We start from the raw sequence: 14,404 nt of genomic DNA on the forward strand, positions 1-14,404 counted from the left end.
TCGTCGTGAGCCCGTACAAAGTCATCGTGGATTTGGGTCACGTTTAAATGCTAGCCCGAAGAAAAGAGCTTTCTCCGGAGAACAATTTTTTCCCGGAATCTCTTGAAAAGTGGTAGCCTATTCATTTCCACTAGCCGATACTCCCACCCGGCCGACGACTGACTCACTTACCGGAGCACGTTGTATTGCAGGATGATACTTTTCCTTCGTTCATTTAGCTCCTTTCCGGACAGTGTCGGAGGGTTGCTGGGCGAACGAGTGGAATGCTTCCTTTTTGTTTTGTGTTCTATTTTGACGGGGGAAAAATTGATTCTTTTACTGTTGTTTACTGAGTATTTCTACGAAACGAAACGGTCGAGTTGGACAAAATGCCAAATGGACGAAAAGTCGGTTGTATAGAAATTAAAGGCACCAAGGCAATAGCTAATACAACTGTTATCAACCAAACGATAACATTGAGATAAACCTCTAGTAACTGCAAGGCTGACCCATTTCATGTCATAAATCATAGATTCCGTTGAGATTATTTTCGAGCTACGGTGCAATAACTATTATCGACTTATGTTTCGTTTACCGCCTGAAAAATGTGTCAATATTTCAGCTCGTTTGATTGTCTAATAATTCAATGACATCTTTAGGTACTGACCTTTTCTCATGGGTCCATCTAAATTGACGCCAACAGTAATCATAACCCGTCTATTACCGGTTAAAAATAAAACACATATCATAGCCATATCGCTGCCAACATTTTATTGTCCCTCTAAGATAAGGCCCCCGAACGGAAGACATACGAATGGCATGAGATAACATTGAATTTAGGTTCACTTGATGGAATGATGCTCGCTCGAATGTCTCTGATGCTACGATGCTGACGGATGAATACTGAGTTTGTAAAGATATCATCCCCCCTACTGATCGATTGTCTTGAGTGTCTGATCGATGAAGTGGTTCCAGGCAACGTTCCATTTGAGCTTGGCTTCCACCTTTTCCGCCTTGGTCATCCCGCTGTACTCGATCGAGTTGAGTGCCAGCTTCTTGAGCAGTCGTAGATCCTGTCGAGCCGATGCCAGTCCTAGGAATGCTACGTAGAAATCGTGCGACAGTGGAGATGCGCACCAGAAGGCAGGATCATCCGAGGAAACCACTACCGGATAGTTGTCCGAGAAGTAAATCGCACCCGCATGGTTGCGGCAATCGTCCACCAGTTTCAGAACCTGATTGGAGATGGGATTCAGTTCGATGCAGATGTTGCGCTTCTTGAGCTCCTCCATCACCCGTGGATGTTTAACGGCAGCAAATCCATGTCCGATACGCTTCGCTCCCAGCAGGACGGCATCGATCTGTGTGAAATAGGTTAATTAATTAACGCTGATAGAACTTCAACCACCGCCATTGTTGTCTTGGCAAATCGGGTGTAAATTGGTATGGATTATGGCAGCGTGTTTCGGTAGGCACTTAAGACGATGTGATTAATCGTCACCATCAATTATCGCTTATCAGTACGCAAAATATATAACTTTTTTTTTTTGAGGGCTTATGGCCTGGCAACCGTCCCGGTTGCTTATCAACTGTTCGTTATGCGATAATGAGCATGCAGCCGGGAATGATGCCCGGTATCGGTTTGATGGGTAATAATGTGCTTGTTATTGTGTGGAAGCTTTTTTTAAGAACCCGATTGGAATAAAATCAGTGGCGTCACCTTAACCTCAATCTACCTGTACACCAATTCCCAAAACATAAACAATTATCAAAATATTGCTTGCAATGGATAGATATCGAGTTAACTAGAAGATTAAGTGTGTCTTTCAACCGATTCGAGTATCAATATGCCATTAAATCTGTTTTTGAAAGTTGGGCACAGGTAAAAAGTGAAATTACGCGACACCACTGAATAAAGTAGATTTATATTCTCTTGCACGGACATCAAATTCCAGCTGGTGCGCAAATTTTCCATCGCAGTGCTTTCTGGTAATCTGATCGGAGCTCAGCGTAAACTGATTACGCAGGGATAGTGGAAGAGGAAGAGCAGCCAGAATTTTCGTCTACAAAAGGGTCTACCAAGTCACTCCCACCATCAGTTTTTGAACTAAGGTAATGAACTAAGTTGAAAAGACGCATCTGTGTCACTTAAACATTCATACATGTAAACCACACAAATTCAAGAAATAAACATAATTTGAAGTCAAGCTTCCACCATCAGTTGCTGTCAAATAGTTGAGCTGGTCGAAGCTAGCAGATCTCCGCCAGAGTAGACGGAAAGGAGGAGCAGCAAAAAGGGATTGCACACTGCACTGTGCAGCGTGGGATTTGCGTTGGTAAGAAAGAGGAAACTATAGCTAGTTTATTCTCTCATACCACCGCAAATACCTTCCGGCCCAGGCACTGCACGGTGTAGTGAGAAGAAATCTTCGTCGTTCCAAAATGCTTCTGCAAAATCGCATCCACCACCACCATCGGCCCAGCCCGACAGTGGAGCAAGTCGGTTTACATCTGTGCGGATTTGCTAGCGTTAGTGTACTTGCCAACTAGCTCGAATTTCAGTTGCTCCTGAAATCTCATGTTGGTACTCGCTGAAGCCCGGTTTACATTATGCTTGTTACTCTTTGGCACAGTGCTAGTACACTAGCGCTAGGAAATCCGTACAGATGTAAACACCACATTAACAGAGGGAGAGAAAGAGTAACGGAAATCTTCATCCATACACCATTTTTGTCAAATAGCTTCCACTTGTTCAGCCAGACAGTCGAAAGCTGGTCGAAGCTATGGGGCATCACTTAGGGTGACCAGTGTGTAGTAGATAAAGTTAGTGTAGAATAAATAATGAGTAGAATCGAGTGAGCGTGAAGCGTGATAGTCCGTACACAGACAAACAGACGTAACTCTTTGAAAAAGTTTTTCATGAAAACATAGTATCTCAAAACATAGGACCTCAGTAGCGACATCTTTTAGGCTTCTCGTGGAAAACAAGCTTGCTCGGTAACTCGCAAACAATATTGCATAAAAGTTCTATAGAATGGATAGAAACGACAAAGTGATCCGATGGCAGCGCTGCGGTGAGTAGTTCGCGGAACTGATAATATTCAAATCAACCGTTAAATGCGTGAACGAAGATACACAATGAAGAGTTACGTCTGCTTGTCTGTGGTCCGTATGTAAACGGAATCTCATTGGTTAGAGAATTTTGATAGGTTAGCCAGGTATAATGAGGTACCTAAGCTCGTTGAGGTCATTCTTGTGACGAATTTTTATGGAGAAGCAGCAGTAGCAGCAGCAGTAGCAGCAGCAGTAGCAGCAGCAGTAGCAGCAGCAATAGCAGCAGCAGTAGCAGCAGCAGTAGCAGCAGCAGTAGCAGCAGCAGTAACAGTAGCAGCAGGAACTGCGGCACAGCAGTCAAGGAGAGAGCACCCGAGAACATCGCGGATTCGTGTAACCGTGACCGAGGCTGGAAACCTCGGTCCGGTCACAACAATGGCGGAGCCGGTAGCAGCATATAGTGTTAAAGTGAGTATGGTGAAATGGAAAAAATACACTGAGAAAATTTTCGGAGTATTATTGCCATGACCTGATGGATGGTAAATAAGAATAACCATGACCTGATAGATGGTAAATAAGAATTACCATGACCTGATGGATGGTTAATAAGAATTACCATGACCTGATGGATGGTAAATAAGAATTACCATGACCTGATGGATGGTTAATAAGAATTACCATGGCCTGATGGATGGTTAATAAGAATTACCATGACCTGATAGATGGTAAATAAGTATTACCATGACCTACTGGATAGTAAATAAGAACTACCATGACCTGATGGATGGTAAATAAGAATTACCATGACCTGATGGATGGTAAATAAGAATTGCCATGCCCTGATGGATGGTAAATAAGAATTACCATGACCTGATGGATGGTAAATAAGAATTACCATGACCTGATGGATGGTAAATAAGAATTACCATGACTTGATGGATCATAAATAATAATTACCATGACCTGATGGATGGTAAATAAGAATTACCATGACCTGATGGATGGTTAATAAAAATTACCATTACCTGATGGATGGTAAATAAGAATTACCATAACCTGATGGATGGTAAATAAGAATTAGCATGACCTGATGGATGGTAAATAAGAATTAATACGACATAATAAATGGAAAAGTACTCTGAAGAAATTAAGCAAAATAATTACCATGACCTGATGTATTGTATGCTAAAAAATAGTGATAATAGTAGAATTCTTGAAAATTTTCGGAGTGAGAGGTCTCCGAGGCAAAACGTGAGAATTTTTTTTTTTTAACTTTATTAAAGAGATTTTTAGCCTTAGGCTAGTTCATCTCTAGTGATGTGAGAAGACTCCAAGGCAAAATAGATAAATAGTAAGGCCTTCTAAAATATATATATATAATATATATATATAATATATATATAATAATTTTTTGAAAATTACCGGAGCGAGAGATTTCCGAGGTTGAACATGAACAGTAGAAGCGAGCGGTCTTCTAGCCAAAGTGTTAATACAGGAGATCTTGATTCTCAGTAATAAGATGCACCCATGATGAGTACAGAGATTGAAAATTAATGAAGATGGAGATGTATAAAATGAAGGTACATTTATCGAAGATTGATTTGCTAGCTTGAGATATTTTGACAAGCTTTGAATGAGATTTAAATGCGTTACACTTTCCAGTTGATAATGGTGTTGAAGATAATGGCAACTTTGAAGATGATGGTTTGTAAAATTTAAAAGTAGATGGCAATAGCAATGTAGGAGCTGATAACCGTATTGGAGATGATTATTATAGAATTTTGATGGCATTTTTTAAAGTGGATTTAATTGTGGGGATTGATATCGATGATAATGTAGAAGATACTGAAGTAGGCGGAAAGTTTGAAGATAATTATGACCTGATGGATGAAATTTCTCTGAGAGGGTAGTTGAAAGTCCCCCGAGAGAGTAGATGAAATTTCCCCGAATGGGTGGATATAATGCCCCCCTTTCTCAATTAAGGAGAGTAGAAGAGGGGAAGAGGGGTTGAATAAATAATGAGTAGAATCGAGTGAGCGTTAAGCATGATAGTCCGTATGTAAACGGAATCTCATTGGTTAGAGAATTTTGATAGGTTAGCAGGTATAAATATGAGGTACCTTAGCTCGTTGAGGACATTTTTGTGACAAATATTTATGGAGAAGCAGCAGTAGCAGCAGCAGTAACAGTAGCAGCAGAAACTGCGGCACAGCAGTCAAGGAGAGAGCAGCCGAGAACATCGCGGATTCGTGTAACCGTGACCGAGGCTGGAAACCTCGGTCCGGTCACGACACAGTGAATCACTAAGTTGTCATATCAATACAAATTTACTAGTTTAGTCGTGTACCAAGCTGTTTGTTTATTATTTTCATCCACTAAATCATCTGACAAAGTGTTCGATCTGACAGCGGTTTTTTTTTATATTTTAAACCAGTGAAACCGCTTACGAATACAAGCGGTGGCAGAGAAGTCTGAACCATCAAGTCAAGGCTATTTTTCACACAGATGGCGCTGTTCCATTGGTAGTAATTAATAAAAATCCCCATATATAAATTTGAAAAGGGGAAAATAATACGCTTTTGAAGCATATTATGATCAAAAAAAGTTGACGACTCCTAAAGCAATCGTTCATGAACTTTGTAGTTTAGGTTTTTCCCTGAAGTTATTGTTAAACAAAATAAAAAAAAAGTTTTTCTCTTACATTATTGAGCCAACAAATTCCAATTTTATCCAATTCAATCAACTCAACATGCCATGTATTCTGATTTAAGATTTCCCTCAGACTACAACATAGAGTACCTGACACTGCAAAATATGTCTGGTACCTCTATATATATGCATTTAGATTAACATTCGAAGTCCCTCCTTTTGTACATATTGTGCACAAAAGATACTTTCTGCCTCAACCATTTATAAAAATGGTGGGAATTCCAGTTAAGGGCAGGGCGTAGAAAGTATGTTTGTGCATAATATGTAAAAAAGGAGGGACTTTTTATGTTAATCTTAATGCATAATAATATATAAGGTACCTGAAATGTTTTGCTCTGTACTGTGCTCTATGAATAATTAATGGCAAAAAGATTATTCGTAGTTTCCGATTGATGTCACTGCAAACAACAGCAGGGGCATCTTATGGAAAATTAATGCAGAAGCTTGACAAAATTGTTTATTCATCAGCGTTACCATCCTTCTGCGTTAATTTTCCTTCAGATGTCACTGCTGTTCTTAGTGGTGACATATATCAGAAATCAGGCATGCAGTTCTGTTATTTTTTAACAGAAGGCAGTGCGGTCAAAATACGTATGGTACCTCTATATATGCAGTTAGATTGAAATACGAAGCTCCTCCTTTTTTACATATTCTGCCCAAAAAATACTTTATTAGCAGTGCCCCTGACAGGATTCCCCCCATTTTATATGAATCTATATAAAATATATATAGGTACCAAACAAGTTCTATTTTGAAGTCTGTGAGAGGGAAATCACAAATATAGTGTCGTCAAAATACATGGCCTAATGAGAGATTGAGCTTGGGAGACTGAATTTTCTCTCTCAAAATTAGGACTGGTTGTAAAGCGGATAAAGCTGTATGGGTAAAAATCATTTTTATATATTTGCAGCTTGTTTATCAATAATTTCCGTGAAATAATTGAAAATATGCATCAAAAGCGAATTATTTCCACTTCTCTAAATTTCTATATCGAGATTTTTATAACTTCCTACCAACGGAACAGTGCCATCTCTGTGGAAAATGGCCTAACAATTTGATTAATTGACTTGCTGGTCACTATTAGTACAACAATCTGGAAAAGATGTAGTTTGAAAATAATTGAAAAAAAATGATTTTAATTTTTTTGAGATGGTTTGGACAAGCATCGAATCAGTAAAGTGTGGTTGGATATTGCATCCATATGTTTTCGCGAAAACATATCCTTACCCAAGTAACAATCTAAATGCTTGGAAGATTTGTTCTTATTTTATCATTGTTTTATCATAGCATCCCTTCCAGCCTGTGGTTGTATTACGGTTTTGTGTGCTTGTCATAAAATCAGGCCGTCAAGTCGTCTATAAATCTGTTTTATGACTACTAAATTAAAACTCAGACTTCATAGTTTTAACGGTAGCTGTAAGGTGGTTGGCTTCATTACAACTATCATCTTTATCAGAGGCCTAAGATTCACAGATAAGAAATATACTGCTACAACAAAATATACTCTGAAATTTTTTGTCATTATAAAAAACAAATCTATTCAGATATATGAAATGAAAACCCCTTCAGTGCTTCTGAACACGATGAAGATGAGACGATCGACAATATGAAACTCCTGGAGGAACTACAGTTATACGATCCCTACATAAGGCACAGTGCGGTGAAGGAGCTCTTAAAAATATTGAACAAGCGGCTTTCCGATACACTTCCGAGAGATCCACGAACCCTTCTTAAAGCAACGCCGACAGTTTCATGGATGGAGATGGCCAGTATTGACATCACGGCTTTAAACCTTGTATTGAAAAAGCTTTTAGTGGATCCAATAAGCATTTCTTACATCTTGATTACAAGCGAAAATAGGAGGATCGCTTGGAATGTTGACTATTTGACAGGTGGTCATGGTTTTTGTTTTGTTTTGATTCGCTGTACCGAATAAAACCAGCAAGCTAGTTATATAGCTTAAATATAGCTTAACGCTCTCAATTTGGACTACGAAATGCTAAGATACAACCATTAGGTTTATGTTATGCTATAGAATTCCAATCTAGGAGAATATGTTATATTGAGGTATTTTTAAGGAGTAGCAAGTTATAACGAAAAAAAAATGTCGCCGTATGAACAAATTTCACACAGTATGAATAATAACGCTTTAACTGATAGGCAATAAAACACTTTCATACATCTATGTATAATTAAATAATATGTGACTGGTTATTGCTCAACAGTAGTAACAGTTTTGTACTAAATAGATAATCTTTGAATGACTCTTTAATGCATGGTGCTAATGCAGACAAATTAAAAATATCCCTATCTTTTAGTATTCATATGGCGCACTAAATTTATGCTCCTATTTGGTATAATAATCACCATAAATATTGCACGGCATGCTGTGAAGCATATACAGATTGATTTAAAATTATAATAAAGTCGTCTTATTTTCAATGTACAATAATATCAGCCATTATTACCAACTGACAAGGATCATGATTTCACATCAAACATCGAAAGAATAAAACCACAATAAAATATTTCTCAATATTAACTATCATCCAAAAACCCCAACTTAAAACCTTCAAAGTTGTCAAAATGTTTTGCGTATCATGTTTTATCAACTTCTTCAGGAGCGATTTATGCGGTTGTAATATAGTTTTATGGTAGTCATTAGAAGGCTGTTAAAACTTTCTGACCTGGAGGAGGTTTTATGTTTTCATTTTTAACAATCACGTCTAGAGTGTGATAAAACTGACATAAATCCTATGCTCCTAAAGTAGTTCGCATATCAAGTTTTAATGACTGCATTAAAACTGGGCCAATTGGCCATGACATGGCTGTATTGCGGTTCTCAGGAGATTGTTAAAGCAATGTGGTAATCAGTGAAGGTTTTATAATTTGGTTATATCAACTGCTATAAAACTTAAATAAAACAAAAATTGTTGCTTGGGCCAGGCCTGCTGGGGTGACAGGTAATCACGCTTACCACTACACCACCGGCGCCGTTATCTAAGAGGTAGTAATTAATCACAAATTACTATCTAACAGCAACGGATGAAGGTGGGTCTCCTTCTTATCAACAGTTTGGAGCTCGAGTCCTCCTCATACATTGTGCAAACTGGTTTATGTTATGCTATGCTATGCTGGGCTACTTCTTGGTTGATAACCAAACCACTAGGCTTGATCCAAGGCTTGAAAAATTCCTCTCTCCGATATGGCGATATACAGCATCACTTTCTGTTCAAACTTGTGTTTGCACTCGAATCTTACATTTTGAGATGTTGTACAACTATTATTTGAATAATATCGATCATTTCCAGGAATGTGAGATTTTGAGAGAGGACTTTCATCATCCAAAACAAGACATTTTCCTGAGTAATTTCTTGTCATCCAACGGCATTGGGTTTTCACGTTCGAAATTTGTTGATCGGTGTTTTCTTTTGAAAAACTATTACTATCCTTTTCAATGTTTTACAGATGTAAAAATGCGTGCAATTTAACTTTTTCGCGGCGTCCCGCTGACTGATCGAATCTTTGTTGTTGAAGTATTGTATAGCGATCGAAGTCCTTTTTTGTTCATTAATTTGGCTGGTCTTCCACTACCCCTCTTCCGAACTGTTGTCAGGCATGCCAGAACGATAAATAGTAATAATTGGTACATTCTCTGAATTGAATGATCCACCTTAAAACTATTCCCACATTTTTTGTGTATTTTTTTATTTAGTTTTTTACTCGTCTTCGTATAAAAAACGCACAGACAGCTTAATTCATTAATCTAGAGCTAATAATTTTTTTAAAAACGTTTTTAGATACATTAGTTGTCGCAAGACTCGTTAAATCGCTGGCAACAAACATTAAGCGGATTATTTTGCCCGTAGAGTATCGCGTAAGCTTTGGCGGTTGTTTCTATGTGATTGGTTAATGTGAGCTTGCTGTCAAGAATTACACCCAGATCCTTGATTGATGATACTCGGTTAACATTTGAAGAAAACAACTTATACTAGAAAATTGCTGTTGTCCTCGATCGGTTGAATGAAATAACGTTACATTTGCAAATGTTCACTTCCATTCCGTTCAATGAGCACCATTCAAGAAGAGAGTCGATGTCCAATTGGAAAGCACAGCAATCCACTATAGAGGATTTCAGGTCATCAGCGAACATATACTTCGGTGATTTGATGAGTATGCAAAGATCGTTCACAAACAGTACGAAAAGTAGTGGCCCTAAGTGACTCCTTTGAGGCACTCCGGAAGTAATAGAGAACATTTCAGAGCAGGATCCACCAAGGCGCACAAAAACACTGTGGTCAGATAAGTATGATTCAATCCACCGAGTAAGCCACTCCGGGAATTCCATACGTTTGAGATTTTCCACAGTCAATGCGTGTGGAACTTTGCCCAATGCTTTGGAGAAGTCAACATGTACTGCATCAACCTGATGACGCTTTTCCAGACCATTCACGAGCGAATTGACGTAGCACATCAAGTTGGTTGTTGTAAACCGCTTCCTTACGAATCCGTGTTGACTCTCATGATGGGCGTTACGGTACAGCGAATCATGGATAATACTTTCCAAAACTTTAGGAAAGTAACTCAAAATGGAAATTGCACGGTAATTTTCAATATCGTTAACACTACCAGTTTTATGAATGGGAGTGATAGCTGCAGTCTTCTTGGAAAAATGCCCTCCACTAACGATATATTGAAAAGCAAACTTGCAGCTAAGGCAACTGACTCTGCACATTGTTTAATAAAGATTGGAGCTAAACAATCAGGACCTGCTCCATTCGAAGTGTCTATGGACTCAAGTTTAGTGCGAACATCATGAGGAGAGAAGTTGTAAACTGTCACGTTCAAGTCGTAATGCGGCAAACTGCCGAGCTGCAATATCACAGCTTGCAAAATCAAACGCAGTTGGTTACTTATTGATTTTCGTCTACAAAATCATAGATCAACCGTAGATCAAAAATAACCAAACCGTCGAGGTTTGGATTTCTTTTTTTTTTTTTTTTTTTTATTCGGAACATGAAACTACTGTACCCAGTAATTTGGTCTATTGTAGCATATCCCGTGTCCTTAGTTTAGTGCATGTCGTATTCCTCCATCACTTTTGAAAATAGTATTCGGTTTTGTTACAGGTGTCATTCTTGCCTTCATTGCAAGGAATCAATACTAATTTAAATGTCCCGCTGTTTATACCCTTCGCAGAGTGAGAGCACCCTCCAAAGGCGCATCCCTTTGTCAGTCAACACCACTGTGACACCGATAATGACCATGCATCTGAACCCTAGTCTTAATCACTTCAAACTAGGGAACAACGAATAGAAGATTAGGAATCACATAAATGAAGACTTACTAAATATTTTTATCATTGTTTTAAGATCATCCTCGGTGGACAAAGCCGAGTCAAGTAACAAGGACTAAGATGTGTTACTTTGATTACTGAAAAATGCTGTTCCCCTAGTTTGAAGTAGACAGGACTAGGAATCGGTGGTAGATCTTACATATCATAACATACCACGAAAAGATGTTCTACCCATGTTACGGACGAGTTTGCGAACACAGACAACCAATTTTGAATTTGAACCCACACATTTCGTTTGATATGCGGGCGCAGTGCAAAGTAACATTCATTTATGGTTCCAAAATATTTTCACGAATTAATCTTCCTGTTAATGTAATTCGAACTCACCAAATTATCATCCGATAGCCCGTTCCAATTGGTTTCGCCGGCATGAAAGAAGAACTGAATGGACGAGCTCAGCTTCAGCAATCGTTCGTTGAAATCCGTCAGCGGTCGTCCCAAATCCTCCTGTCCAACCAAGTCGAACCCGGCCACAAAGGTAGGAAACTTTTTGTGCAAATTTTCCGCCTCCCGCAAATATCCATCGAAGGTGGCATCATCGGCCATCCGAATCGGAGCGTAGATGAATTTGACTCCCACGAAATCCGGATGTTCCTTCTTGAACTTTTCCGACAGATCGTAGTAGATCTGTACCACTTCCTCGGGTGAGTAGACACGATTGTCCAAGTCGTACACTGGAGGTAAAACTCCGCGGAACTCGAGATAAGTTACGTTGTCTGCGTATAGCTCCTTCAGGGTGTTGGTGAAATATTCCTCCCAAACAGGTTTGAAGGTAATGATCGGTTCCAGGGATATGAACATACTGAAGAACCTACCCCAAGCATGGCTTATGCAAGGGTATGCCACTTCTGGATTATCGACGAAGAGCGTTAGCAAACTTCTCAGATTTTCATCGAAGCCTTCATTGCCGAGTTCCTTTCGAACATCGGTTACCGATCGCCATTCAACACCATCCAAAGGTTCTGGCTTGGTTTTTGAAAACTTGAAATGCGGAGGGCTGGGTCTATCGAAATCTCCATTCTGCCAGAGGAACTTCTGATAAGTAGCTTTGATGACGGGTTCCATGCTTCCGATGGCGGTATCGTGAGCATGCAAGATCCCTCCCTTAGGCATCTTTTGAATTAGCTGGAACAGTGGCGAATTCTTGATCTGATCCAACACTTTGAAGAAGTGGCGGGACGGAGCAAAATCGATGGGTGATTTGAATCCTACGTCCAATTCGGCTTTCTTCAGCTTCATAACATGCTCGTTCACCTTTTGTTCGTCTTCGGTCAGCACCACATCTGCACCAAGGGCACGACTTTCCTCCTGGCTAACGAACTCGGTGCGTTGAGCCAGGAACTCCTCATACGACATGCGCGGCATTTTAACTCTCTAATTAATATAGCACACACCTGTATTCCAAGCAAGCACTTTACTACCAACCAAATCGCAGTCAGCACCAAAACTGATTGCCAAGCAATACTTGAAGTATGAAATTAAACGAACCACTTGACTAGACCTTGACTGCCTAGTGTTCTGGTTGTGACTGAGCCGAACCGTTCGCGGAGAGTCTCTTCTCATTCAGCGGAACCAATCAAGAAGAAATAAAGAAGCATGTCGCGAATCACACAGATATTGCTCCAATCCAAACCATTCCAAGCGGTGTGAGTCGTTTGCCCGCCTCTCTCTCATATGGGTGAATAAAGATATTTTTATAGTCGCTGTAGAGATATGATAAGAAACGGGTGGATTGCACACTCGTGGTTTCTCGCGCGTAAGTCGTTCGCAACCGATCAAAATGGAGACTGTTCGAGGTTGCGTGGGGGTTTGTTTTGTTTTGTTTTCTGATCCAAGAAGCTGTTTATTGTAAACAGGTAATTGTAGCTTGCCGCTCTCTTAAGGAATCGAGAAGCTCTCGCAGCACTGGATCCGCGCAAATTGCGAGAGAAAAGTGTGGAGAATACGATTATGAGTACAACATTACATTACATATTATGATTACAGTGTGACCTACTGGTAGGCGTTTGCTGGGCGACTCAATCAGCAGTTGCTTTTGTCATTCTAAATGAGTGTGTAGTGACTTAAAGGGGAAGTACACTTTTATTTTTCAAAAAAAAAAATGCATATTTTTTTTGGCTTAAAATGTTCCTTGGGATGTATACTTTAATTTAGAAAAGACTCCAAGTCCGCCCGAATTTTCCTTACCGCTTTACGAAGCGATTTTCTAAAACATGTACCGGCGCGCTGAGAGAGCATTTTTATCTTTAAACGCGTTTATCTCGAAACGGGGTTTTTCAAACTGGCGTGGGAAATAACTCTAACCAGTTATCATCAAATTTGGGTATCGCCTAGGTTTTCTTGTTCAAAATTAAATTCTGCTTAGAAATACGTATCCACATTTTCGATTTTGTCAAAAATGGATTTTTAATCCACGATTTTGTAAGCATAAAAATGCACCCTAAAAAGGGTGAAAATGGGTTTTTTTTTCCTAAGGCCACAACTTTTGAAAAAACTTATTTAAAAAAAAATCGGAATACGTATTTCTAACCTTAATTTCATTACAAATCAGGATTTTTGTTCGATTTATGTTCCAGGATCACATGGAAAGGAGTATTTTCCCACGCCGTTTTCCGACTTCCGCGCGAGGACGCCCGCACGACATGGTGCACTGGCCACGGGGAGACGTCAATCGAGTTATGGGTTATAACATATTTGCCCTCCTCGAGTGTTTTATTGCTTAAAAAAAATTAACGATAATGCCTTACGTTCTGGATGCTGTTAGTGGAGGCCATGAATGAAGTAACTAATCACTGCGTCTTTATGCTAGAATGGCCTGGAGGATGCGCAGATTAGTTTTATCTTCTGTCAAATGGTTATTAGACTAATACAAAATTTGATATTTTCGCTCCACAGAACTTAAATGATTCCAAATCAGGACCTGTTAAGCCTCCTAAAATGTGTTTTTTTTTGTCAAGCAAAGTAGACTACATACAATGGTTACAATGTTTTACTTACATACTATTATTTCTATTATGGTTTAGTTGGGTTTTAATTTCTTCTTTTGACATAGTGATGCTAATGACCAGGGATGGAATATCATTTACATTCATTTCGAGCAAAAATGTGCATTTTAAAAACACTTGCAATTTTTGGTAAATTTAAACAAGGTGGTTCTACCGTTTGTACTCCATTTTCACCCTATAGCTTCGTCCACTTGAGGGATAGACAATTGTCATCTTCAACAAAGTTTCTTAAAATGACTTCATATACAATGTTTTCATAGAAGTTCATCAATTTTTACAAGAAATATAAAAGCTATTATTA

The 14,404-nt window shown here is 39.1% G+C and overlaps 1 protein-coding gene across 1 annotated transcript; it reads right to left on the minus strand.

Moving 5' to 3' along the window:
* Positions 1-730: 730 nt before the first annotated feature.
* On the minus strand, positions 731-12,664 carry LOC135710817 (adenosine deaminase 2-like). Its single transcript, XM_065233505.1, has 2 exons — positions 11,426-12,664; positions 731-1,340 (listed from the first exon to the last, which is right to left on the minus strand). The coding sequence occupies exons 1-2, from the start codon at positions 12,461-12,463 to the stop codon at positions 909-911; spliced, it is 1,470 nt and encodes a 489-aa protein (XP_065089577.1). The 5' UTR covers positions 12,464-12,664; the 3' UTR covers positions 731-908.
* Positions 12,665-14,404: the final 1,740 nt, after the last annotated feature.

The sequence above is a fragment of the Ochlerotatus camptorhynchus genome, unplaced genomic scaffold, assembly GCF_037179485.1.
Source record: "Ochlerotatus camptorhynchus isolate MF236.1 unplaced genomic scaffold, CSIRO-AGI_Acam_v1.1 ptg000403l, whole genome shotgun sequence".
In the NCBI taxonomy this organism is placed as follows: Eukaryota; Metazoa; Arthropoda; class Insecta; order Diptera; family Culicidae; genus Ochlerotatus; species Ochlerotatus camptorhynchus.

What these genes read in the sequence shown, in the direction of transcription:
- LOC135710817 (XM_065233505.1), bottom strand. Translation starts at nt 12,463, where the DNA reads ATGCCGCGCATGTCGTATGAGGAGTTCCTGGCTCAACGCACCGAGTTC. An exon ending in GGCTATCGGATGATAATTTG is followed by an intron (nt 1,341 to 11,425) that starts GTGAGTTCGAAT and finishes TATTTCACACAG; the next exon opens with ATCGATGCCGTCCTGCTGGG.